Source organism: Saccopteryx bilineata, chromosome 7 (assembly GCF_036850765.1).
Source record: "Saccopteryx bilineata isolate mSacBil1 chromosome 7, mSacBil1_pri_phased_curated, whole genome shotgun sequence".
Taxonomy (NCBI): domain Eukaryota; kingdom Metazoa; phylum Chordata; class Mammalia; order Chiroptera; family Emballonuridae; genus Saccopteryx; species Saccopteryx bilineata.
In genome coordinates this window covers 10,726,822-10,754,293 of record NC_089496.1, presented here as the reverse complement: position 1 = coordinate 10,754,293, position 27,472 = coordinate 10,726,822, and the positions used below count along the sequence as shown (strand labels likewise).

Genomic DNA, 27,472 nt, shown 5'->3' with positions numbered 1-27,472 from the left:
ACATCAATTCTTCATTGCAGTTCCTTAATTGTTCATTGATTGATTTCTCATATGTGCCTTGACCCAGGGGGGGCTACAGCAGACTGAGTGACCCTTTGCTCAAGCAAGTGACCTTGGGCTCAAACTAATGAGCCCTCTCAAATACGATGAGCCTGCACTCAAGCTGGTGACCTCGGGGTCTTGTACCTGGTTCTTCTGCGTCCCAGTCCGACGCTCTATCCACTGCACCACCACCTGGTCAGGTGCTTTTTCTTGCTTCTTAAGGTATGCCTGTAGTGCTATGAACTTTCCTCTCAGTACTGCTTTTGCTGTATCTCATAAATTTTGAGTTGTTGTACATTTATTTTTATTTGTTTCAAGGAAATTTTTTATTTCTTTGATCTCATTGTTAAACCATTTGTTATTTTTTTTTTTGTAAGTGAAAATTGTTTAATCATTTTAGAGCAGTCAAAATACAACATAAGACTGGTGTCTGAAAGCAATCATTTTACCATATGCATTTTAATCTTTCATATAATTCATTTTCAGTTGATGGTTAATTTAAAAACTGAGTTTTAATCAAAGTTGTTTTCAAGCATTGTCATAATGTCTCTTTGAAGAGTCATATCAATGGTACCAGCCATTGCTTCTCTTCTCCTCCTCTCTTGCTCTTTCTCCCTTGCTAAAGTATGGTCTTTGAGAAGCCAGAGTTTACTTTTCTCTTGAGCTTCCAGTGACTGCTGATGTTCTGTTTGCTCTTTTCCAAGGCACTTATTTTGTATCTTATTTGAAGAAGATTCCACAGTGAAATCAGGGTCCCTGTGATTTCCTTGAAACACTTTTGGTTCCTTTCTGTTCTGTCCCAGATGTTTTTGTACTAGTTAATGTGTTCCAGCTTTGACTTCCTTTTCTATTGCTGCTTTTCTAAATTGGTTGAAGAGCTCATCTGAGGATTTTCGTACTTCTGAAGTTTTGACTGGTTTGCCTAAACTTTTCCAAGAGTCTGCATTCTTGATTTTTATATCCTTCTGCACAGGAACTTGACATTCAGATTCTAACTCCATTGAGTTGTCATCAGACTGATGCATCACTGTTAGGCCATTCAAGCGTTTTTAGAATCACCTGAAGGAAGCAGGATTTGTAAAGGTGAAATGTTTTTCACACTCTGTTTATGTTCTAATTCTTGATGATTAAATGCTAACTGGTGGTGATTTGGTGGTATTTCACTTGTATGTGTAGTCTGATGAACAAGGGTTGTAGAACAAGAGATTATATTTTGTATGGAAGATTGTATCTTTACTTTCTCTTTAGGAGGAGAATCATTCTGTTTCACTTCAGTAAATTTAGGTAACATTTCTGATTTGGAATCACTGCTGTCTGAAGAACTTGAATCACTGCTACTACTTTCAGACTCAGATGAGCTGCTGCTGCTGCTGCTTTTACTCAGTCGGGAACCAATTCCAACAACAGCTGTGGATGGTGTAGTTTTCTCAGATTTTGTTTGCTGTTTTCTGGAATTTAACTGATTACTGACACCCAGTAATTGCTTTTCTAACTCCTATTTTTTTTTTGAAAATAAAGTTCCTCTTTGGACTTCATTATTTTCTTGCCACGAGGTTTTGGTGGTCTTTTTCTTAGACATGCAACAACATATTTTTCTAGTTCTCTCAGTGTTGTTGCCTTCAGTGTTTCAAAGTCTATGTCTATCTCATCAGGGTTGGAGTTTCTCAGTGTAGGCTCTCTTGATTGTATTATATGAACGACTTTCCCGAGTTTATCTCCAGGGAGTTCATTTATATCCAGACTTAACTGCCTGTTCTCATCATAGTTCATAGGTTTAGCATTATCTTCATCCTCAGATTTCAGAGCCAACACTGGTTGTTTCCTCTTCTTTGGCTGACTGCTCTTGGACTTTTCCTTTAATTTCATTTGCTTAAACTTTTTTCTTGGATTTTCATCTCTATTGTTAACCTTTTCTTTTTTCGTTTCCCTTTTAGACTTCACATTCTTCTTCTTTAGCCTATGGAAAGGGATTTGAGATAGAACCTGTAGTTGTTGTGAACAGCTTTAAGCTGCTCCTGAAGCTTTGCAAGACACTGAACTTGTTCATCTTCAGAATCACTGGAAGAGTTATCTTCAGAGGAAGCTTCACTACTGCTTTCTCTACCAAGGGTTTTTGTGGTATCTGTTTTGCTGTTATATACAGGCATACTCTCAACAGGTTCATCTGGGATCTTTGCAAAATGCATTTCAAAAACATCCTGGAGCATTCTTGTCATTGTTACAACTTCGTGATCTGGAGGATTATACCTGTAGCAATTCATGAACACTAATCTAACATCTGCAGCATGCTATTTAGCCTCCAAATGTGTGAATCTTTTTCAGATTTTCCTGTTGTGGTTGAATTCTAGTTTCATGTCATTGTGATCAGAGGAGATGCTTGATATGATTTAAATCTTCTTAAATTTATTGAGACTCATTTTGTGTCCTAACATGTGGTCTTATCCTAGAGAATGTACCATGAGCACTTGAAAAGAATGTATTTTCTGCTGCTTTGAGGTGAAAAGGTTCTGAAGATATCTGTTTAATCCAGCTGACCTAGCGAGTCATTTAAGGCCACTGTTTCTTTGTTAATTTTTTTCTGGAGTATCTATCCATTGATGGTAATGGGGTATTAAAATCCCCTACTATTATAGTATTGCTATTGATATCACCTTTATGTCCATTAAAGTCTGCTTTATACATTTAATTGCTCCTATATTAGGTGCATAGATATTTACAATGGTTATAGCCTCCTGTTGGATTGCTCCCTTTATCAATATGTAGTGACTTTCTTTATCCCTTACTATAGCCTTTGTTTTAAAGTCTATTTTTCAAATATAACTATTGCTACCCTAGCTTTATTTTCATTTCCATTTGCATGAAATGCTTTTATCCATCCCTTCACTTTTAGTCTATGTGTATCTTTTGTTCTGAAGTGGGTCTCTTGTAGACAGCATATGTACAGGTCCTGTTTTCTTATCCACACAGCTACCCTATGTCTTTTGATTGTAGCATTTAATCCATTTGCATTTAAGGTTATTATTGATATATAGTTGTTTTTTGTCATTTTATTCTTTTAATCTACAATCCTCTTTTTCTCGATATTTTTTCTTTGCTCTTTTAACAGCAGGTCCCTTAATATTTCTTGCAGTACTGGTTTGGTTGTAATGAATTCCTTGAGTTTTTTTTGTCTGGAAAGCTTTTTATTTTTCCTTCAATTTTAAATGATAGCCTTGCTGGATGAAGAAGTCTTGGTTGTATTTTCTTGCTTTGCATAATATTGAATATCTCTTGCCAGTCTCTTCTGGCCTCAAGTGTTTCTGTTGAGAAGTCAGATGTCATCCTAATTGGTAATCCTCTGTAGGTAATTTACTACTTTTCTCTTGTAGCTTCTGGTATTCTTTTTTTTGTCTCTTAACTTTGACACATTAATTGTGATATGTCTTGGTGTAGACCTCCTTGGGTTCCTCTTTAAAGAAACTCTCTGTTCTTCTTGAACTTGTGTGACTTTTTCCTTCATCAATTTAGGGAAATTTTCAGCTATGATTTCTTCAAACAGATTCTCTATTTCTTGTTCGTTCTCTTTTCCTTCAGGAACCCCTATGATGCAAATGTTTCTCTTCATGTTGTCACAGAGCTCTCTTTTAGAGTTTCCTCAGAATTTTAAGCCTCTTTTCTTTTTTGCTGCTCTGCTTCCATGCTTTTGTTTATCTTATCCTCTAAGTCACTGACTCGATTCTCTGCTTTATCCAGCCTGCTATTAATACCTTGTAGTGCAGTCTTCATTTCTGATATTGTATTTGTCATTTCTGACTTGTTCTTTTTTTCATGATTTTAATGTCCTTTGTGATGCTTGCTATCTCTTTATTTAGGTGTTCATTATGTCCATCTATTTTTGCTCTGAGTTCCTTGAGCATCCTAAAAATTATTGTTTTAAACTCTGCATCTGGTAATTTGGTTACTTCCATGTCATTAATTCTTTTTCTGGGGATTTCTCTTGTTGATTCATTTGGGTCCTATTTCTCTGTCTGCCCATTTTGTCTGTGTATTAGTCGCACTGTCTGACTTCAAAATTTTTATGTTATCTTTATGAACAAGATGGGTTTGGTGGTACTGTCCTTTAGGCCCCTTGTTTTCTCTGTTCTGGGAATGGTTCTTGAGGTACTATTTTCCCTCTTGTTGTATAATAGTATCTATAGATGCAGTTCATCTTTTTGTGGGTACAGTTATCCCTTCAGGCTGGCCTGCTCTAAGGTCAACCTTGATTATGTGTATTACACACTGTGCAATGTCTATCCTGTTGGGTGTATTTATTCTCCACAGTGTCTGGTGCCTGCTAGATTCCACCTGTGGGTGTGCTGCTTGTGTAGGTAGTTGAGTTTAGGGTTGGTGCTGTCTGCCACTCACTCAGTAGTGTTGTCTCTATGTCTTCTTGGGTTGATGTCAGCTGTTGTTTGTAACCTACTATGGGCTACCAGTCTGCAGCTATTGCATTCTCGCTGTTTGTGTCTGCGTTTTCTATGTCTAGTTACTGTGGGGGGAGCAACCTTTGTATAAGGATCAGCTTTTTCCTGATAAGAGATGACAGCAGCTCCATAAAAGCCCCGAGCTCTGTAAGATTTGTCTCCACCTTTCAGCTGCTCCTCCCCCTCTTGCAGCTGCCTGGTCTTCCCTCAGAGTCTTCTGTAGTAAGACTGTAGTGTGTCGTGTGGCCTCACCCAACCAACCCCTCTACAGGTTGCATACTAGGTGGGTTAGGGCAGCTGAAGTTGAGAATATAGTGTTTGTGGGACCTCCTACTTCAGGGGTCTCTTTGTCAGGAGCTTAGTACAGGGAATGTGGCCTGTATTCCAGAGCTTGATCCCACAGCCACTGCTGGATACTCAGATTTTATTTATTCCCAATAAGGTGAGCAACAGTTTCAGACTGACTGCGGCTGAGAACTTCCCCAACAGCAGAAGTTCTTTCAGCTGTTGAGACCCCCGTCTCAGGGAAGAATACTGAGAGGTTTCTCTCCTGGGACTGACTGTGCCCCTACCAAAGGTGGCTAACCCCCTCAATCAGATCCAACAATAGCCTCAAAGGGACCCACACTTTAAATGTTGGTGCTCCAAACCTCTCTCTCTTTCCCCTGTGGAATCTAGCCCAGCAGGACAGAATATGCAGTGCCCCAGCAGGCTGACTGTGAAGCTCCACCCTATTCAATGCACATGAGCCTCTGTGCCGGTGCTGATCAGAAGGAGTGGAATTCACCTCAGCTGGGCCAGATGTGAGGAGCTTTTCCTTAGGAGACCACTCTAGCAAGGGTTGTTAGGTCCTGATCCAATGCTTTTCACAGCTGGTTCCTGGATGTGCCATCCCTGGGCCTCCCAAGCAGGAACCCAGTGCAGTCCATTGGGAAACACTGCCCACGACTGGCCCTCAGCAACCTTCTTGGGGCTACAAGCAATTCAGAGTTTGTGGCTGCCACCGCTAGGCCCAGGTGTACATGGAAATACCAAGCTGCACTCCTAGGCTGGCTTTTACCCACTCTGGTCCTGGGGGAAAGTCTGCTCAAATGGCCAAGTTTCCCAGATTGTCGCCTCCTCCTGCCTGTCTGCTGGCTGCTTGTTGGGTTCAACTGCTGAAAAAACCTCTGCAGCAGAGTAGAGCCTGCAGCAATTCAGCAATTAGAAAGGGTGTTGGGTGTGGCTCTGCTCCTTGGCCCCAGGTGTCAGTCTGTCCAGACTTTTTTTACAGACCTCAGCAGGGTATGTCCCCAGAAGTCTGTTGGGTGTGGTCTGTGAGACCTAGAGGTGTGTCTTCCCCCCCACAGTTTCAACTGAGTCTCTCATGAGTTGGAAGCACCAGTCATAGTCTCGGGAAAGTGTAGGAGGGAGCTCCAGTCTCAACACCAGAAAACTGAGTCACTGCCTTGCCCTCTCCTTTCTGGCCTCTCAGAATGACCCATCACCATGGCTAGGGTAGGAAAGACTCCCGAGGGCAGAGATGTTGCTTTTCCCCAGGCGATGCCATTCAGAGGGGATTGCTCCACCCAAGAAAGATGGCGACTGCAGTACAGGAGAATGACTCAGCACTGGGGTTCTGGTGGCCATCCCCCACAGTGTCTCTCCCTGGGCCTCCAACTTTACACTCTCCTCCTGCAACTCCAGTCCTCTCAGCTCTCCCCCACCAGAGTCCTGGGTAAGTGCCTATGAATGAGGTGTTCTGTGTGTACCCTTTAAAACAGTCTGCTTCTGAGAGGTGTGTCTCTTTCTCGTGGAAAGAAACCTGGCTCTTTTCATAGCTGAATGCTGTCTGGGCACCTCTTCTAGGCTCTGGGGCTCTAGGCTAGGGCTCCGGGCCTGGGGCTGAGGACCCACACCTCTCAGGGCAACCCACCCATCTGTGAGAGTCCACCAGGCCGCTGCTTACTCCTGGGCAGCCCTTTCCACGTCTCTGCCTTTTCTACTAGTCTCAGTGTGGCTTCTTCAGTGATCCTTGCTTATAGATTCCTCTTAGTTTAGTCCAAAGTTGGTTTTTCAAGAATATTGTTTTTAAATTAAGTTGTAATCCAATTTGGTCCGAAAAGTGGCAGTTGGAATGTCCACCTACTCCATCGCTATCTTTCTTCTTCTCTCTCTCTTTTTCTTTCTTTCTCTCTCTCTCTCTCCTCTCTAAATGAATAATCTTTTTTAAGTTTTAAAAAAAGTTATACAAGTAGGCCTTCCTTACTAGAGCTTTTTAAAACACTTAAATATTGTAATTCTGATACTTTGAGTTCATGCTATCAAGCAGCTATATCTATTCCCCTTTTTTATTTGTGTGCAATTGCTGTCACTTTATACTTTGTAATTTTAAATATTTTAAAGTCATCTTACCATTGTTTCACACATTCATCCTTCCAGAAAATTCTAGCTATAAAACACTATCTATTTTCAACTATTTGTACTTTTCATATTACTTATTTCTTGTTTCCTAAATGTGCTTCTTAAATTATTTTTTCTCTATATATCTTTTTATTATATATAAATATTTTCAGTCTCCCATCAATTTCCATTACTGCCCATATCCTAATTCTATTATCTTTTATCATTTTTTATTGATTTTAAATGACAGCAGCTTTTATTACAAGGAAGAAAAAGAAGCAACAAAGGGACAATATTATCATGAGCTTATTTTTGTCAGTAGTGAAAAAAAAATTGTGTAGTTGTAAAGAGAGTTATAGAAAGAAAGTGAACATATTCTATTCTGAAATAGTAATAGTCAGGTGTGGTTTCTAGTTGTTGGAAAAGCATATTTTTAAAAAAAATCAAAGTAAAGTTTGTAATGTTTGCTTCGATTATTGAGAAGCAAGAAATATTGGCAATGAGAGTATAATTCTAATAATACTAAGTTTAGTAATATTGCCAGTTTCTCCAAATACTATCCTGTGTGGTATGATTTGCTTTGAACAAATTTAAGTGTTACAGATGTTTTTCAAAATATGATAAATACTAAGTGATCTAATGTACTCTTCTCCCTCTATCACCAATGCAGATATACATTCATCTTCTGAGTGTTAAATATCATTTCATGTAATTTATAGATTTTGAAGCTAAACCATTTGCTTGGTTAAGGGATTCTTTGAAAGTCCAGCTTAAATAAACCTTTTATGTAAAGTTTTTTTTTATACATAATCATCTGAAAGTAATATTATCTGATGAACTCCTGTGAAATGCTACCTAATTCTTTTCATCTTATTTCTTTTTGCCTTGCATTAAAACATTCTAGTCATAGCTCAACCTCACTGTTAGGCTGAGTCATAAGAGCAAGACTTCACGTTTGTATTTTTCACAGAAGTTTAATGAATTAAGGATAATTCAGTAGTAGAAAAAATGAAGGCACATCTACAGTAAATATGAAAGGGTCAACTATTCTATTAAATTAAGCACAGAATCAACTGATGCTAATAAAGTAAATCCAGAATTTAAAATGTATTTTAAAAGTTCAAAACCAGAAAGAAGTTTGCTATTGGGGAAGGTATTAAAATATTAAAACAATTATATAACATTTTGTCTATCAAGCAAAATAATTTTAAATGTGAAAAAATAAAGGCAAATTTCTTTAAGAGAAATTGCAGTTGAGTAATCATTTAATTGTTTTAGAGGATTTTGATCTTCCAACTTCTCACAATTAGGTTTTAGGGCAAGTAAACAATCTGGAAGTTTGGAAAGTCATTGTCTATAATCTCTGAAGGAAAATAGACATTAAGGGATTCAGTAGATGGCTGAAAAGCAAAGCTATCATGATTTCCAAAATAGGACAAAGATGAATTCCAGAAACTATGGACTACAAAAATTAGGACATCAAGAGAAAGAAGTGATAACATGATGCTAGTCTAGCTTCATAAAAAACAAGTCAAATAAAAAAATACACATTTTCACTTATAAAGCATGACTTGTTTGCTGCAACTCTATGCCAACTTAATCAGTAGTCATTATTGTCATCAATGCATTGTATATGTCCACAATGAACACTTAAAGACCAGGCTTCCATCGTTCTGATTAATATCTTCAAGTTATGCTTCAGTTTGCTCATGCTCTTTTCACATGTTCTCAACATCTGGCTTGAGTAGGGCACACATAATAGGCTTTTGTCCTCTCATGAGCACTCATTATTTAATATATATTCTTTTGATCTACTCTTCCCATTGTTGCCTCATTTTTATTTGTAGGATCACTCCTGATCCTTTTTCTTTCCTTTCCTCCCTTCCTCCCTTCCTCCCTTCCTTCCTCCTTCCCTCCCTCCCTCCCTCCCTCCTTTCCTCCCTCCCTTCCTCCCTTCCTTCCTTTCTCCCTTCCTCCCTTCCTCCCTTCCTCCCTTCCTTCCTTCCCTCCTTCCTTCTGAGAGAGAGAGAGAGAGAGAGACAGGAAGAGGGAGAGATGTGATGGAAGAAAGAGAGAAATGAGAAGCTTTTGCTCATAATTGCTTCATTTTAGTTGTTTACTGGTTACTTCTCATACGTGCATTGACCTGGGACTCAGTCAAGCTAGTGAGCCCTTGCTCAAGCCAGCAAACTTGGGCTCAAGCCACCAACTTTTGTGCTAAAGTCAGGGACTTTGGGATCATGTTAATGATCTCACACTCAAGCCATTGGAGACCCAGTGCTCAATCTGGTGAACCTGTGCTCAAGCCAACAATCCCAGGCCAACACTCAATTCACTGTACCACCATTGGTCAGGCAATCTTGATTCTTTTTTAAAACATCTTTTAAGCTTTTTAAAATAATTCACTGACTATTAATCTATTAGATATTTGAAGACAACTTTAATATTGTAAATTTATAATTCTAACTTAATTAATATATGTTTAACATGCAATACCCTGAAAATAAAAATATAGTATAAATAAATACAATTTAAAATTTTATATAAATATGTGATAAATTTTAACATATGCTACTTAAAACAATTATAAATATTTTACCTGTTGTAACCCTTTGAGTATTTCATGCTCACTGATCCCCAGGAGTGAGTTCTTTTTCAAAAAATGAAATTATATCCAGTTACTGTTTTGTTAACTTAAAATCATGTTTGTTTGATAACCAATTTATAGAAACAAGAAGAACAGACATTTGCCTTTTTTTAATGTTGCCTTACACATTAAAAAAAATTTTTTTTTACTCTGGATGGTCAGGAGGCATGAGGACATACATGAGTGTTCGTACTACTCAAAGGGTTGATAGTGGTTGTGATATTTATTGCCCAGCTACCAGTTACAAGGCCCTAGCCGGGCAGCACAGCCAGTTCAGAGCGCCATCTGGAAACATCAAGGCTGCAGGTTTGATCCCCAGTCAGGTCACACACGGGAAGCAACCAAAAAAATGCACAGCTGAGTGGAACAACAAATGTTCCCTTCTCCCTCCCCTCTATCTCCCTTCCATTCTCTGCCTCTATAAAAAAAAAATCAGTAAAAATTAAGCTCTGGCTAGATAATTCAGTTGGTTGTAATGTGTCCCAAAATACAGTGGTTGCTGGTTCGATTCCCAGATTAGGGCACATATAAGAGCAAGTTGATGTTCCTTTTTCTCCCTTACTGCCTCTCTCTCTCTCTCTCTCTCTCTCTCTCTCTCTTTCTCTCAAAAACAAAATACTAGTTATACATGGTTAGGTTGAAATAAGTTTCACTTAGTTTCGAGTCTTAAATAATTTGTATATGTTTGTCTTATAGTGTAGTGATTGCCATTTTACTAAAACTTCAAAATTTTGAGGACGTATTTTTAATATAATACAATTACATTTTTTACTTTAGGCTGCAGTTTTATTAATTCACTGAGTGAAGGGGAGGCAGAGGCAGACTCCCACATGTGCCCCAACCGGGATCCACCAGACAAGCCTGCTAGAGGCTGATGCTCTGCCTATCTGGGTCATTGCTCTGCTGCCCAGCAATCAAGCTCTTTGCACCTGAGGTGGAGACCAGGGAGCCATCCTCAGTGCCCAGGACCAACTCACTCCGAGAGCCATGGCTGCAAGAGGGGAAAAGAGAGAAAGAGAGAAGTGAGGGGGAGGGGTGGAGAAGCAGATGGGCACTTCTCCTGTGTGCCCTGACTGGGAGTCGGACCTGCCACACCACATGCCAGCTGACGCTCTACCACTGAGCCAACCTGCCAGGGCCTAGGCTGCATTTAAATTTTTATATTGTCAACAGTATCTTGATAGAAATAGAAATAAGGAAATATTTTCTTTATTTAGGTATTTAATAACAATAGGTGTTGAAGAGGTAAATGGTCCTATATACTGGTCTTTTTGATTATGTGACTGTAGGAGTTTAGGGACTCATTCAAACACCTTAGAGACCTTAAGAACAACAAATATAGTACTACATTTTCTTCTCCAAGCCCAGAAAATATTTTAAAGGATATCAATTTATGTTTATGAATAAACATCTTCTGAAGCTCCCATTTTATCAAAAAGCTAAATAAGAGAAGTTTAAGTTTTCCCAGTACACATAGAGATTTACTTCATAACCCTTATCTCTGGAAACAAATAGAGGTCTCTCCTCAAGGGTGGGAAGATTTGCATATGAGGTATGATTTAAGGGCTTGCAACATCTTCTCTGCTTTCTCCAAAATGCTTCAGTGTATCTTGTATTGCCTGATGATTTTGCCTTAGAGACTTATCCTCTAGAGATACTAGAATGCAGATATCTCTGAAAGGGTGTTTTCTGCTTTAGTCATACTCTTATGACTACTGGTGAACAAATACATTCATTACAGGATAAAGGAAAGATTGCCAGCTAGGAAATCCCTAGGCTATGTACTGCATAAAACATTGCTTAGCAATTTCCATGATTTTCTCATTCTAGTTTATAAGAATAAAGAGACTAAACATCAAGAGGATGTGGATGTGTTACAAAAAGTGTAAAATTAATATTTATTCTGTGTTTCTAGTCTATTGATTTTGAAGCAAAGGAACTGGAATGTTAACAAGTGGATGCAATAGGGTGGCACTCTAGTTGGGTGGTATTGAAAGGACTGTCTTGGGAGATTTTGTTTTAAGAATTTAAATTTTATTTTTCAATCTGCATTCAACATTGTTTTGTATTAGTTTCAGGTGTACAGCATAGTACCCAGACAATCATATACTTTGCAAAATGTTCCCTCTGATACCTAGTACCCACCTAGCAGCACACAAAGCCATTACAGCACCATTAACTATGTTCCCTATGCTGTACTTTACATCCCCATGATTATCCGGCGACTACCAGTATGTACTTCCACATCCATCCACCTTCTTCATGTGGACCCCCAACCCCGTCTTCTCTGCCAGCCATCAATTTGTTCTCTGTGTCTATGTGTTTACCTCAATTCTATTTGTTTATTTTGTTCTTTAGATTCCACATATAAGTGAAATCATATGGTATTTGTCTTTCTCTGACTGGTTTCACTTAGCATAATACCCTCTAGTTCCATCCATGTTGTTACAAGTGCTAAGAGTAATATTCCATGGTATATATTATATATACCACTGCTTTTTTATCCACTTATCTATTCATGGGCGCTTGGGCTGCTTCCATAGATTGGCTATTGTAATAACACTGCAGTGAACATAGGGGCACACATATCCTTTTGAATTAGTGTTCTGGGTTTTTTCAGATATATACCTACCTAGAGGTGGAATCAGTGGATCATAAGGCAGTTCCAGTTTTAACTTTTGAGGCCCCTCCTACTGACTTTTGTAGTGGCTGCACCAGTGTCACCTTACCTACAGTACACCACGTTCCCTTTTCTCCACAGCACCAGCAGTTGTTTTGTTTGTTGACTTTCTGATAATAGCCATTTTGTGAGAGGGGTGAAGTGACATCTCATTATGGTTTTAATTTGCATTTCTCTGACAATTAGGGACATGAAACATCTTTTGATATGTCTTTTGGTCATTTGCATCTTCTCTTTGGAGAAGTATCTTTTCAAGTCCTCTGCCCATTTTTTAATTGGACTTTATTTTTGGTATTGAAAAGAATGAGTTCTTCATAAATTTTGTATATTAACCTCTTATCAGATATATCATTGACAAATATCTTCTCCCATTCAATAGGTCCAATTATTTTGGTTTTGTTAATGATTGCCTTTGTTGTGCAAAATCTTTTTTAGTTTGATATAGTCCCATTTGTTTTTCTTTTGTTTTCCTTGCCCAAGGAGATCTATCAGAAAAAAAAATTTTTGCAAAGAGAAATATCAGAGATTTTACAGCCTACATTTTCTTCTAGAAGTTTAATCTTGTATATGGTGTAAGAAGGTGGTCCACTTTCTTTTATTTGCATGTATCTGTTCAGTTTTCCCAACACTACTTCTTGAGTAGACTATTTTTATCTCATTGTACACTCTTACCCTAGGAGGTGATTTTAACAGAGGACTGAAATGAGCAACAATAGTCTATTTGTAAAAATCTGGGGGAAGCAAATTTCGGTTAGAGGAAAGGGAAGTATCCAGGTCCTGAGGTGGTAAGGAACTTTACATGTCAAAAACTAGGTAATTTTTACTTTTATTAATTTATGCATTCAAATTATAGTACCCCATAGATTAGTCTGTAAGGCCTTTTACAAATTAGGCCCTGCTTAAAATTTCATTCTTCCCTGACTCTTGATTATCATGCACCATGCTAATCCATGCCTCTGTGCTTTGTATATGCTGTTTCTTTTGGTTTGATAGTCTCTCATTTATTAGTTCCTGCGTGACAAACTGTGATTCATCTCTTAAAGTTCACCTCAAGCATTCCCTCTTTTAACCACTATTTTATAATTATTCAATCTTCATATTACCATTGTCTCATGTACTTGATATACTTGTTTTGCAGTTTCTAATTTACATATCTGCTTATATCACTGTTGTGTTTCTTTAGGACATAAATGTTATGAATTCGTCCCTATGTACGAATAATAGTATTACACAATATATAGTACTAGTAGTATATAATAGATACTAGATAAATTGTTAAATTAATGAGTGGATATCTTTGTGTTGTTATAACTTAACTAATATAACATTTATCTTGAGAACAGTTTCCATTATATATTTATTCAAGTTAATACCCATAAAATAACTGTACACACAGCTACCTTCTATAGCCAGTGGAAAGTTTATCATTATGTAATTCTGAAAAAATAAAATATTAAATTAAATATGATAGTTCATATTTAATGTAAACTGTACTTATGGAAACATTGGGAAAAGACTGAGTAATTTTTGACATTCAGTTTTCAATTCAATTTTTCCATTATCATTATTTATGATAGTTTTTCAGTCTACTTTTAAATGCTGGCATTGAGTACCACTTACTACTTAGTAAAAATCATGATTTAATAGCATGCTTTCTGTAGTTTGTTTATCTTTTCAAGTTAGAACAGTAGAGTGGTATTTGAGTCATTCATTATATTTTATGTACCAGAACTTACTGTTACTGACCTGGATCCTGAGGGCTTTTCCCACTCCTAAGTGCCTGGCAGATGTAGGGGCACTGGATGAGGAGCTGGGAGGAGAAATTATGGGAGATGTAGAAAGAGAGATGGAAGGAGATACAACCCTTTCCATAGGCTAAAGCTAAGGTCAGATCTGTCCGGGAACAGTGACAGCACAGTGCTTTAACAGATGACAGGGATAGAGCATTGGAGTCAAGTTGTAAAATTGGAAATATGCACTTGAAGCTTTTTTCTCCAGAAAGTTCCCAGTATGTTGGCATTTGTTTGGTGTGAAAGGAGATGATTGTGTAAGTGATTGGCATTTGTTCCAGACCTTATCTGTAGTAAGGGAGAGGATGTTACCCTGCTGGTTCTTCTTGAACTCATTGGTGGTAGAACTGCATGATACAAATTTATTGAATGAACTGAAGTATAAATATACATGTTTTTTCATTTAATCTTAGTGTTTTTTTTTAGTTTTGGGTTGTTGTTTTTTTAAAGTTTCAATCAGTAAGTAAACCTAGATTTTTATTTAATCTGATGGGTTAGAATTCACTACTTACATAAATGTGTGTGTGTGTGTGTGTGTGTGTGTGTGTGTATTTAATGCTCAAATTGCCCCAGATTTTATCTATAGGGGCTCTTTCAAATGTTTCACTTATCCTTTTGACATGTCCCTCTGATTATTTGAATACTTCCTTGCTTTGTGGTATAAAAGAATGTACCAAATTTATTTTGTTCTTTTTCTTTCCCAGCTCTGGAATCTGCCTTTCCCCCTAAAGGAACCCTGTTCCTTTTAGAAACCAACATATGGTCATTTGGCTTATTTATTGCTATTGGTGAGCCATTACTAATAGCCCTTTCAGTAGACAGAAATAGGAAATATATAGAGATATTTCACTGTATTTATATGTAGTATATTTAATACATAAGAAGAGATAAATCCTGACTTATGAACAATACATTATATATATATAAACTGGGCCTACAAAGTAATAATATTGATCTTGAGCAAAGCACATCAAATAGATTTAATAGTTAAATGTAATATATCCTACAATCTTAGATGTTGGAGGGGGACGTTTTCTAGAACTGTTAGATGTTACAGAGTAGAACCCTGCAGTATTGTTTTGGATTCATTCAAATAGAAAAATAGGGTCGGGGACAAAAGTTTGTACTAATCCTTCCCAACACTTTTAACAACATGACAAAAGCATACTAAGCATTCATTACAGCCACAATATTGAGTGTATATTTATGAGAGGAGTATAGACACAGAGGAGAGCGGTGACACCACAAGGAACAACACTGACGTGCTCTCTGAGGTAAACACAGTAGTCACATTTGTTTAGCAATAGTGTGACTATCGTGTGGCGACCAACATGGATAACTTGTTCAAAGAAGATGAGGAGTTGTGGACTTCACAATAATCAGCATTTGTGTCATTAAAGCCCTATGAATATATATTCAAATCCTTATAGTGTTCTCACCCGATATGTCAGGAAGGACTCTTTTTCCTATGGTCTGTCTCTCCCCTATTACATTGAAAACCAGAGCTGCTCTACTTGGTTTGCTAATCTCAGAGAAAATTTCTCAATAGATGTAGAGGCATATTTTTACTGGTTCATTTACTTTACCTAGGAAAGTATTTATATCATTTGATAGCTTAATGTGTGTTTTAGTAGTATAATAAAGCAAAGATTTCTGTCACAGTACTGTATCATATACACACTTGCTCACTATTGCACTGTAATAACTTCGTGGCCTGAAAATAATGTGACTTAATTTATAACTGAAAATGACCAAGGATATGTGGAAAACATGTTAACCACACATATGTGGGTGAAAGCTGGCCTGGAGATGTCTTAAATGACTTTATCCAAAAGTCTGCCTAAAAGGCAATAGGATCCCAACAGGGAAGGTCTGTGAAAAGTTGGGCTGCTAAGACCCAAATCCAAGTCAGATGTAGGTGAGAGATACCTACCATTGAGTGGAGAGAGGTGTAAATGGTCTGAAGAAGCCTCCAAGGAACCAACACCCCCTGCAGGGCAAAAAGAGCAAGATGCAGCTATAACACCTGCCAACTAGAGAGCAGTGATGGCAGCTCCAAAATACCAGCATGCAGGTGCTGCCCTGTGCTCTCACCTGTCCTCCCTTCACCACCCTGACACCTGGTATCTGAGACAGTGCAAGTTAACAACTGAGGAGAGGAAGAAAGACAAGTTAGGAAAATAGAGGAGCATCTATCCAAGCCATAATTTATACTGCAAGCCTGCCTTCTGTTGCATAGCTGATTAGCTGAGTGCAGAAGCTTTAATTTTGCATGAAGCTTGAAGTTTTTATTATTACTTTAGCTTCACCTATCAGTTTCAAATGAAATAGTTTAAGTGACAAAAGTACCCAGAGGATTTATTATTTAAGAGAGCTATGGGGGAACCAACGAAGATTTTAATCTATAGGAAGAAGAAGAATTATCCCCTAAGCATACTTCAAAGGTTATTATCAGAAAAAAAGAAAGTTACTTAATAGTTTCATTTTAGCAATTTGTTTCCTTCAGAATATGATCATATCTTTATATACCCATACATCATATATCAAAAAATACACATTTATCTGACATGTACGTGTATCATATCATATGGAACACCTGATAAAAACATGTTTATAGTGTTCTTGATTTTTAAAAAAATTCTTATTTGGTTATTCTCTCAGTTTCATTTCTCTCTGTGCTTTCCTTCTACATTATATAGCTAGCTATAATTATGAAAATAAAGGTAAAGTGTTTGTATGCAAGATTCTACATGTGTCTTTATCATTGATAAAATCATATTTTATCTAAACCCCATGTGTCAAGTGATATATATATTTGACACCCTATCATACTTGCATGTGACTGTTCATAAAACACAAATCAACTCAAATCAACAGGACCAGAATTAGATATTTAAAAAATGTATTCAATAAGATGTGTAAGATGAGGCAAAATTAATTCTAATTGAGTTCACAGAGGATTTGAAATTAGATGTAAATCTGTGATATCATATTACTTTAGCTATGAATTAATATTAGATTTGCATTCACAAAAAGGATATTATGTTTACCACTGAGTACCATTTAGACAGAACATTAGAACAGATATTCTATCTTTACTCTTTCTTTACTCTCTCTTTTCCTCCCCTGCCACCTAAATATCGTTGAAAAATCGGTCCATCTTGATTAAGATTGAGAAATGCAGTGAACCTAAGATTTGCATTTTAGTGGGAGATAGAATACAATTAAGAAATATTTTTTGTAAATGCAGAAAAATGTTTGTTAAGAGGTAATGATTTTAATACCTTAAAAAACTGCCTAACCAGGCAGTGGCACAGTGGATAGAGCATCGGACTGGGATGCAGAGGACCCAGGTTCGAGACCCCGAGGTTGCCAGCTTGAGTGTGGGCTCATCTGGTTTGAGTGGGGTTCACCAGCTTGAGCCCAGGGTTGCTGGCTTGAGCAAGGGGTCACTCGGTCTGCTGTAGCCCCCAGGTCAAGGCACATATGAAAAATCTATCAATGAACAATTAAGAAGCCACAACGAAGAATTGATGTTTCTCATCTCCCTTTCTGTCTGTTTGTCTGTCCCTCTCTCTGACTCGCTCTGTCTCTGCCACCAAAAAATAATTAAATAAAATTTAAAAAACTGATCTATCAAAAACTGAATTTTAGATATTAAAGCAATTGAGATATAAAAAACAAAAAGTTTCTTAAATAAGTATTCCACATTTAGGTTGAAGAATTCATTTAGGACATAGGATTCTATCAGCATGTAGGCATTAAGGAAATTTTATTTGAAATAGATATTGAAAATTTTCAGAATTTAGGTCTCATGATTTAGAATTTACATGTCAAAAGGAGATTAGTATTGGTCATAACAAGGACCCTAAAGCCACCATTTATAAAGCCACCATTTAAGTGTGTGTGTGTGTATGTGTGTGTGTGTGTGTTATTTAGGGAGGGAGAGAAAATAGTCTAGTAAACAAAAGCTATTAATAGCTTATAATGATCTCATTCTCACTAGTATAATATAGGATAAAGTATATAAAATATTTATATTATTTTATTATTAACTGCCTATTTATGAAAAAATAAAACTCAGGAATATCACTATCTCCTTACTGATAGAACCCTTTTTCTTTCCAAGTTGTCCATGATCCCAGATAAAAGACTCATCTTCTCAGATTCTGTTTCAATCAGGAGTGACCATGTAACAAAAGTTTAGGCAATGTGATACAAGCATGGATCTGCTAGAGGCTTCTGGGAATATTTTTATTTTTTAATACAGACACTCTTTTTGTCTCTTTCTCTTTCTCTAGCCTATAGCCCAACTGAAGAGGGAGATGCCATCTTGCCTCCATGATTTGACAAGCATGAAGTCAAAGCTTCACTGTGAAGATAATGGAGTGGAAGGATGCAAGGGGACCTAGACTCCCTTTTGTGAGAAATCGTGCTAAGTGAGGAAAATAAAATGCTCTTAAAAGGTTAAGCTACTGAGGGCCTGACCTGTGGTGGCGCAGTGGATAAAGCGTCGACCTGGAAATGCTGAGGTCGCCAGTTCGAAACCCTGGGTTTGCCTGGTCAAGGCACATATGGGAGTTAATGCTTCCTGCTCCTCCCCCATCTCTCTCTCTCTCTCTCTCTCTCTCTCTCTCTCTCTCTCTCCTCTCTAAAATGAATAAATAAAAAATTAAAAAAAAAAGATTAAGCTACTGAGATGGGCTTCTACTTCATGTACCTTAAATATATCACAATTCATACAATATACATACTATTGGGAAAATAGTTCACTTTAAATGCTTAATCTGAGAGATTCATGATACCTAACACAATCAAATCTCAGAAAAAATTTAGTTCTTTAATTCATTGTGATTTTGATTTGATCTTTTACAGACTTTTAGTTGCCAAACTATCAAATACATTTGAACATTCAAATTTTGTGAATAATGCAGACGAATCCTGTTAATTTCTCAGTGTGAGTATGATCATATGTGTGCATATACTCCAGGAGCCTAACAAATGATTATTTCCTGGGGTACTCAGCGCTAGTTGTTACCTCCAACTCATTCTTCAAATGTCTTCATCTAAGTTCCACTTACTTAGAGAATAGTTCCTAATATATACCATTAAAAATGATTTAATGATTTATTTATTTTCAACTTGTAATCATTGGAGGTTAGCTCTGTGTGTATAGGTGAATTCTGATCCATATACTTTATCTGTGTACCCACTTTCTTGAGAGTTTTTTTTTATCATAAATAGAGGTTAAATTTTGTCAAATACTTATTCTGCATCTATCAAATGATCATATGATTTTAGTTCTATATTTTTTAATATGGTAGATCACATAGATTGATATACAGATGTTGAATCATCTTTGCATCCCTGTAATAAATCCCTCTTGATCCTGATATATGATTCTTTTAATGCATTGAAGTCAGTTTGCTAATATTTAGTTGAGTTATTTTGAGTGTGTGTTCATCAGGGTTATTGGCCTGTAGGTTTTTTGTTTTTGTTTTGTTTTTTTGTTTCACTTGTCCTTGTTTGGGTTTTGTATCTGGGTGTCTCTTGCCTCATAAAATGAATTTGGGACTGTTTCCTTCAATTGTATTATGTTGAAAAAGTTGGAGAAGGATTGGTATAAATTCTTCTTTCAATGTTTGGTAGAATTCATCAGTGAAACCGTCTGGTCCTGGACTTTTATTGTTGGGAAGTTTTTGATTACCGAGTCAAAAGATTCTTAAAACTTGATCTGTTCGGATTTTCTGCTTCTTTGTGATTCATTCTTAGGCTTTTTTTTTTAAGGAATTTATCCATTCTTTTCTAGGTAGACTAATTGTTTGGCATTCAATTGTTCATAGTAGTCATTTATGATGTTTTCTATTTCTGTGGTATCAGTTGTAATACCTTCTTTTTCATTGTTAATTTCATTTACTTGAGTTCTCTCTTATTTTCTTGGTGAGTCTATCTAAAAGTTTGTCAGTTTTGTTTATCTTTTTTTTTAAAAAAATCTCATAGTTACATTGATCTCTTCTATTTTCTTTTTAGTTTCTATTTCATTTGTTTCTGTTCTGATCTTTGTTATCGTCTTTCTTTTATTAACTTTGGGCTTAGTTCTTTTTTTATAGTTCCTTTTTATTTGAGATTTTTCTTGTTTATTATTATAGACATTTATTGCTGTGAACTTCCTTCCATTTACTTTATTTGATAATAAAATAGTCTCTCAAAGAAACATGTCTTTATAGAACCAAGGTATGTCTTTTTTTCTGACGCCAGGACTTCTGCTCTGGCTGTTGCCTAGCCACTCTGTGTATTTCTGCATATAATTCCAGTGTGGTTTGTGGTAAGGGTTTTCCACACCAACAAACAATTTATGGTCACCAGGTGGTTTTTCTACGTTTTAACTCTGTTACTGTCTACCCAGAGAAAACAGCAGATACCACAGGTTAAAGGCTCAATCCCATTAGACTGCTCACCACACCCCCAGATTGCAAGCAGAAGTCCAGTTTGTTACCTGTGCCTCTGACCAATGGGCTATAAATTGAAGATTCCAATAGCCCACTCCTCAGGTTTAATGAATTTGCCAGAGTCACCTCATTAACATAAACCTAGCAGTAGCAAAAGGAGCTTGTTATAACAATAAACTGATTTCACCTTGATGGCTCTGACATAATTTCAGGAACTGAGGACAAGGAACCAAATGTTATTACCAAAGATGCTCCCATTGCTCTTATGGCTCAGAAAATTCTAGGGGTTTTGGGACCAGTAAATCAGGAACCAGGGACACTATCACAAATTAATGTCCAGAGATCTTTAAGTTAGAGCAGCAGTTCTTAACCTGTGGGTTACAACCCCGGCTGGGGTCAAATACATATTTTAAGTATGTATTTTCCGATGGCTTTAGGCGACCCCTGTGTTTTGGTTGTTCGACCTCTGCCTGGGTCACGACCCACAGGTTAAGAACTGCTGAGTTAGAGGAAAAAGATATTAAAACCATTTTTCTGATAAATAACTTAAGTCCTAAAGTTACATTTCCTTCATCAAAGTTATTATTGACGCAGATGCTATTTGCTCTGAGAATAAGAATGGTCACTTTAAGCACCACATAATAAATAAACTGAATAAACCTCTCAACTTCCTGTTAATGTGATATAAGAGGAAAGTTACTAAGTCAAAGCAATACATGAAAAAAAGGGAAAGAACTGTTTCACAGAACCTAGGTGAGGTTTGTGGTAACTATATGGACATTGACTTGACTGAAGAACAGTTGAAGGCCCTCACATATTTTGCCCCTCACATATGAGTGGTACCTAAGAGAGGGAAGGTTGTGTGTGGTTATAATTTTTACCCACTACCCATCCCTAGTACACAGATGCATGGATTTTGCCAACCACAAATTTGAACAGCCATCCAATTATTGAAAAATTATTTACTTTTAGTGGTAGTTATGGGAATTGCCTCCTTAGACTTTTTACCCTCTAAGTACCTATAACCCTCAAACTCTTAGAAAAATTAAGTCTCTAGTAAAGCACCATTGGTAAAGAGGGACTAGGAGTGGGGTACATTAGCCACATTGGTGAGCAGTGAGGAAACTAAAAGGTTTCCTTAATCAGGATTCAGACCTGAGTGATATTTGTTAAGAGGATAAATCACAAATGTGCTCACCACACATACACACACAAATTTTTTTTTTAATGTTTATATGAGGCCATGGTCTGATGGCTAAGTGGATAAAGCATCCAACTGGCATGGCAGATGTCATGGGTCCAGCCCCTGATCAGGGTACATACAAGAAGCAATCAGTAAGATCTCATGTCGTTATAGCCAAGCTTACTAAAAGCCAGAATTATTCTAGAAGCTATATATATTACTTTGTCTTCCACTTTAAGACTATAAGGAGGCTTCTATCATCACTGAAGTAGGCAATGAGAGATATCTACAGGAATCCATGTCCCCTTTTCAGAAGCTAAATGTCACCAGAAGGGGACCAGGCCTGCAGTAGGTCTGGCCCCAGGCCAGCCTATATAGGATGTGGGCTCTTTATATCGTACAGGACATATTTCACAGTATGAGTCCAGGTGATTCTGAGAGTATGTTTATTAAAGCTGGGGACACTGAAGCAATAGAAGGGCTTAGGATAGAAGAAGCAACAAGAGAGAACCTAGGTGGTGTTCTGCTTTCACTCCCTAGAAACATTATAGGAGAGAAAGAAGTAAGCCACACAGGGCACAGTGGACTCACTGAGAAGGATAAAGTCACAGTGACTCAAATATACCAAGGTGGAGCTACTATTAGCTCGCTGAAAAGTCAAAGAAAAGGGGGCCTTTGGAGACACGTACAGGGGATTAATTAGCCTGGGACAAGCTGCTGCTGTCTGCTTCTGTTCTGACTGCAAGTCTTGCCAGGAGCCTTAGCGTTTGGGAGTAAGAGAGCAGAGAAATGTGCCTCAGAAAAGAGGGGAAGGTGTGGGCATGTGCCAGAGGGAGCCACGCTAGCTCTCTGTATCTTGAGGGATTCTGTCTGTTTTCTAAGGCAGGGCACTCTAGGGGAGGGCTCAGGAGAGGGCCTCCGTGGAACAGTCACTGGCTTCCCGGTCCTGTCCTTTCAGGGTTGTCATCTCCACTGACTGGTCAGCGCCAGGCAGGGGCCCTTGCATCTGGTCCTGAAGTTAGCCATGGTGTTGCTCCGTCTGGTTTCGATACTTCTCTGGGCCTGGAGCTGACACACCCTGAGGCCTAAATGTCATCACTAGTTTGAACAAAACTCTGTCTTCCTTGTTACCAGACCTGAGGCTTTGTTCCTAATGTTGTAGGCCAGAACCTCATTGTCCTGAGGGCCCAATGCTTGAGTGAGTGAGTGAGCAAGGTCTTTCATGGGGGTCATATAAGGCTATTCTCCACCCCTTGTTCCTCCTCTAAGGGGGTCTAAAGTCACATGACTAGTAACATGCCAGGGGAGAAAAGGTAGGGGGAGGGTCTGAATTGTATGGCCAGCTATATGAAAGGTCAGGGTGTAGAAACCACAGGACCAGCAAAATGCTAGGGCAGAAAAGGTTACCCTGAGGGGCAAAGTCCCTGTTTTCCCAGGTTTGCCTGTTAGCTAGGCTGTAGGGCTTTCCGCCCTGGAGACCTTCCTTTCCTGGTCCATTGTCCTTACTCTGCTTATGGCTGTCTAACTTTCTACCACATAAACACAACTAACTCAATACCCTTGAGCAAGTCTTAGCCAGGATGAGTACAGAGAACAATATACAAGCAAATAAATAACACCTACCCCGAATAAAGAAAACAGATGCAAGAAATTCTTCAGCATACGAGAAAGGAAGAATTACTCTAAAACAGTATTGTTTAACCACCAGTCTGGGACTGGTAGCTGTCCATCAGAAATTTCATGCTTGGAAAAGAGTTAACTATTCTAATGTTGTATGGAGATAATCTGCAGACCAGCAATTAAAAAATACTGCTCTAAAATACTTCTTGAAATAATTTTTTTCTAAAAAGCAGAATATATTATTTTAAAAATGTTTAAAACTGAAGCAAACACTCTAATTTGAAACAGTAACACAGATATCCTGATAAATCTTGTTCAAAATTAAAGATAAAAAAATCATTTTATTGCCTGACCAGGCAGTGGTGCAGTGGATAGAGTGTTGGTCTGGGACACTAAGGACCCAGGTTCAAAACCCTGAGGTTGCCAGCTTGAGCACAGTCTCATCAGCTTAAGGATGGATTCATTGGTTTGAGCGTGGGATCATAGTCATGACCCTGTTGTCACTGGCTTGAAACTCAAGGTTGCTGGCTTGAGCAAGGGGTCACTCCCTCTGCTGGAGCCCCCCAGCAGAGGGGCAGTCATGAGAAAGCAGTCAATAATCAAAGTATAGCAACTATGAGCTGATGCTTCTCATCTCTCTCCCTTACTGTCTGTCTGTCTGTCTCTCTCTCTCTCTCTCTCTTACACAAAAAAAGAGAAAGAAACGAAGGAAAGAAGGAAGAAAGAAAAGAAATTTTCTTATTAATATCCAAGCCCCAACATATGTAGAGATCACAAAAAATACAAAAAATTGAAAGCAAATTCCAAGCTGGCTTTAAAATTAAACCCTTCAACATCAAATACTAAAAGATAATGGAAAAGTGTTCTTTGTTTATTTTGTTTGTTTTCTTTTCTGCAAAGTGACAGGCCTGTGAGCAGGGAATAACTGAATTCTTATTATTTTCTGATATGTAAGTGCTTCTACATTATGGCACTGACATAGGTCCTTAGAAGAGTGTACTTAAACACATAACTCAGGGGGTTTATACATTAAAATTAAGAAGTAAAAAATGGAAAAATTTAAATAAATGTTCTTATGATGAACTCAATCAATTTCTGTATACATGTTAATATAATTTGATACAAGCGTAATAAATGGTATTTGAAAAAGAAGATATAATTGGAAAAATCATTAAATAATAATATATACCTCAAAGCTATAATTTATTAACTCTTACTAAATTAACAAGGATTGTAAGTACAAGGATGGGTCATTAAAAGCACGTTAAATTTCTTGTCTTAAATAAGAGGGAGATTAAAAGTTACAGTTGTTGCCTGACCTGTGGTGGCGTAGTGGATAAAGTGTCGACCTGGAAATGCTGAGGTCGCCAGTTCAAAACCCTGGGCTTGCCTGGTCAAGGCACATATGGGAGTTGATGCTTCCTGCTCCTCCCCCCTTCTCTCTCTCTCTGTGTGTCTCTCTACCTCTCTCTCTCCTCTCTAAAAATGAATAAATAAAAAAATAAAAAAGTTACAGTTGTTATATTCAAAGCTAAAAAATTACATAATCAAAACCTTTATTAAAAAATATAAAGTATTTCCAGAGCAAAATTTTACAATGCTTCATTGCTTTAAAGTCACTACTAAATTAAGTAGCAAACAAGGCATAGTGCATATTGTAAATGACTAAACACGAAGTAGACGAGCACAAAGGGTACAGTCAATGACAAGTCAATATAAATTCAGTTATTACTTTAAGTGTAAAATGGTTTAGAAATAAACAGGTAAAGTGCATCAGAACTAATTATAAACAAATTCAAGTAAAAATTAAACAATAAAGTTTAAATATGCAAGTACCACATTATGTCTTTTTGGTTTTATCTGTCTCTGGCCATTTGGTCACTTGTTTAGACCAACTGCTGCTTTGCATGGACACTGATTAACTTCTTGAGGGAGTATCCCATGATACCTTGCCTCGTGTTTATGCTATATACCTCTTTCCTCCTGTCCCAGGCTTTTAGGGTGATGCTGGGGTATGAGGTGCGATACTATGTTCATGGCCCCCTCATTTAAGAACAAGCTAGATGTGAAGGGAAATAATATTTCATGGAGTGTAACTTGGGCCAATGGGGAACAAGAGAGAACGAACAAATTCTTACTCTTCCTTTGCTGTATAAAAGCCTTAACAGTCACTCATTTATGTGGGCTCCTGAAAGATGGGACCACATGGGTGAGAAAGCAGTCATGCTACCTACTAAACAGTGGCTAGTGCATTAACTATCCTTGTGTTGCCTATTTGCCCCTTCCCTTACTTCCTTTATTTCATCGGTTTTATATCCTAGAAATGTGTTATCTTAAAAGGTAGCAATACATATATTGTTTTGTTTTGTTTTCTGGACCCCAGGGAAAGACAGTTGATAATAGAAAAGTCTTATAGAGTGCACCATAAAGACCGGTCTTAGAGCCTCATCTGTGTGGTAGCCATCTGTGTGGAGCTCGTGGCCGTGGGAGGTTAAACATTCCTGACTGGCCGTGGCTCCACGATTGCTAAGGCTTTCACCTTGGTTGCTTTGGAATGAAGTGCAGATGAAAGGGGAAGCATTGGAATGTGTGATGTTTCTGTGGTATTTTAAAAGTATAGAGTTGGAATTAATTATAAGACTTGCGTAGGCCAGCTTCTCTTAATGGCATTATAAATCTTGAAAGAATAAATGCTAAGCTCAGGTCAGTGAATGCCAACACAAGGAACAATGTGAAATCCAGAGGCCTTCCAGCAGTTTTTAAAGAGACTCTCATCTCCTGTTGTGTCAGAGCAAAATGTGTTGAAAATCAGGCTCAGAATCTAATGAAAGACTGATAGAGCCTCAATGCTTCAAGAAGCCCCTAGTCTAAAGTTAGTGGCTTTAGAGGAAAGGAATGGGACATTGAGACCCAGCACAGTCATTTTGAAAAACAAGCCTGAAAATCTTGGACTCCTAAAATCCCTGAACCATTCAGACCAGCAGAAGAAACCCTCTGTCTCAGCCCCAGGTGACTGTGCAGTGTCGTCATTGAGGTAGGTGCTTTTTAAGGGAGTTCACGCCTGCACGGTCTACCTACTTCTCTTCATTTCGTTTAGTTGGTAGTGTTTACCCTCAGCACAATATGCCCTGGGAGGTACAATTCACCTATAAAATGGAAATATTTTCTGCATCAAAGAAATAGACACACTGAATATATATTAAGTAGTGGCAGAAACCCGAGAATCAAATGTGAGAGTGAAGCTACAGAGTTATTCCACAGGGTGGGATGTAAGGTTGGATATAGGAAGACTTATTGAATGTGGAAGCACTCACACAAATTTCAGAATCTGATGATCTGGAAATGACAGTGAAGACTATGCTAAAACATTTTGCTACACTATCTCCTTAAACCTGGAATAGAACAAATACGAAGAAAAATCTGGAACATCATTTATATAGTATTGTGGAACTTGTCAGAAGGTTCAGGGAGACGGGAATGTAGACTAGATTTACTATGTAAGACTTGAGCATCCATCACCTATGATAGTCTTTCTTCAGGGTCATTGCAAGATTGTCAAATTCTGAGATTTGTGCGAATGCTTCCATTCAATATATTCTCCTATTTCCAGCCTCATGTTTCACCCCTTGTAGAATAACTAAAGGTCCACTCTTACAATTGTTTCTGGAGTTTCTTTCAGTAATTAGTGTTCTGGGCCCTCTAGGTGGGCCCAGAAGATACTTCACAAGGAAGGCCCTGCTGAGTGCCCACCAACATCTCTTAAAAGCATGGTTGGTGTTGACTGCACTTTGCAAACTGTGGTTTATAGTGTTGTCATTCTCAAACTGAGTTCTTTTTTTTATTTTTTTAATTTATTAATTTTAGAGAGAGGAGAGAGAGAGAGAAGGGGGGGATCAGGAAGCATCCACTCCCATATGTGCCTTTGTGGGAGACTGCAAGCTGACAGTCCTTGCAGTTTAGATCTGTGGGGGACAGGTGTGGGGGACTGGCAGGGAGCTGACAGAGTCCTTGCCGCCCATCCTCCCCCCTCACTTGCTTGATTAAATTGCTAAAGGCTGAACTCTTCCCCATGACCTCTGTTTAATTAAGTTGGTAAAGGCAATTTACATGCCCTTCCCCACAGCTCCACGTTAGCTGTGATGCTGATGGTTTCCATTCGTCCCATTCCCATGTCCCTCGAAGAGACTGGAGGCAGTTTTCTTTTTACTCTTTGTTTTGTGAAGTTAAGATGTTA

General features: G+C 37.9%; 1 protein-coding gene and 1 long non-coding RNA gene across 4 annotated transcripts in view; one reads left to right on the top strand and one right to left on the bottom strand.

Annotated features, from left to right (window-relative positions):
* The window catches only part of LOC136311246 (uncharacterized), a 33,190-nt gene extending 13,438 nt beyond the window's left edge, over nt 1–19,752 (top strand). For 2 of the 3 annotated variants that reach the window (XR_010726694.1, XR_010726695.1), the window contains exon 2: nt 18,288–18,457. This is a non-coding gene — a long non-coding RNA (uncharacterized lncRNA). Of the gene's footprint in view, nt 1–18,287; nt 18,458–18,671 lie in introns of those variants that run through there. The other variant, XR_010726696.1, reaches the window with a different exon arrangement.
* LOC136310152 (bromodomain testis-specific protein-like) lies at nt 555–18,123 on the bottom strand. Its single transcript, XM_066238336.1, is given in 5 exon segments — nt 555–1,093; nt 1,096–1,537; nt 1,540–2,036; nt 2,039–2,330; nt 18,091–18,123. Coding segments are annotated over 5 exon segments (1,803 nt in total).
* Nucleotides 19,753–27,472: the final 7,720 nt, after the last annotated feature.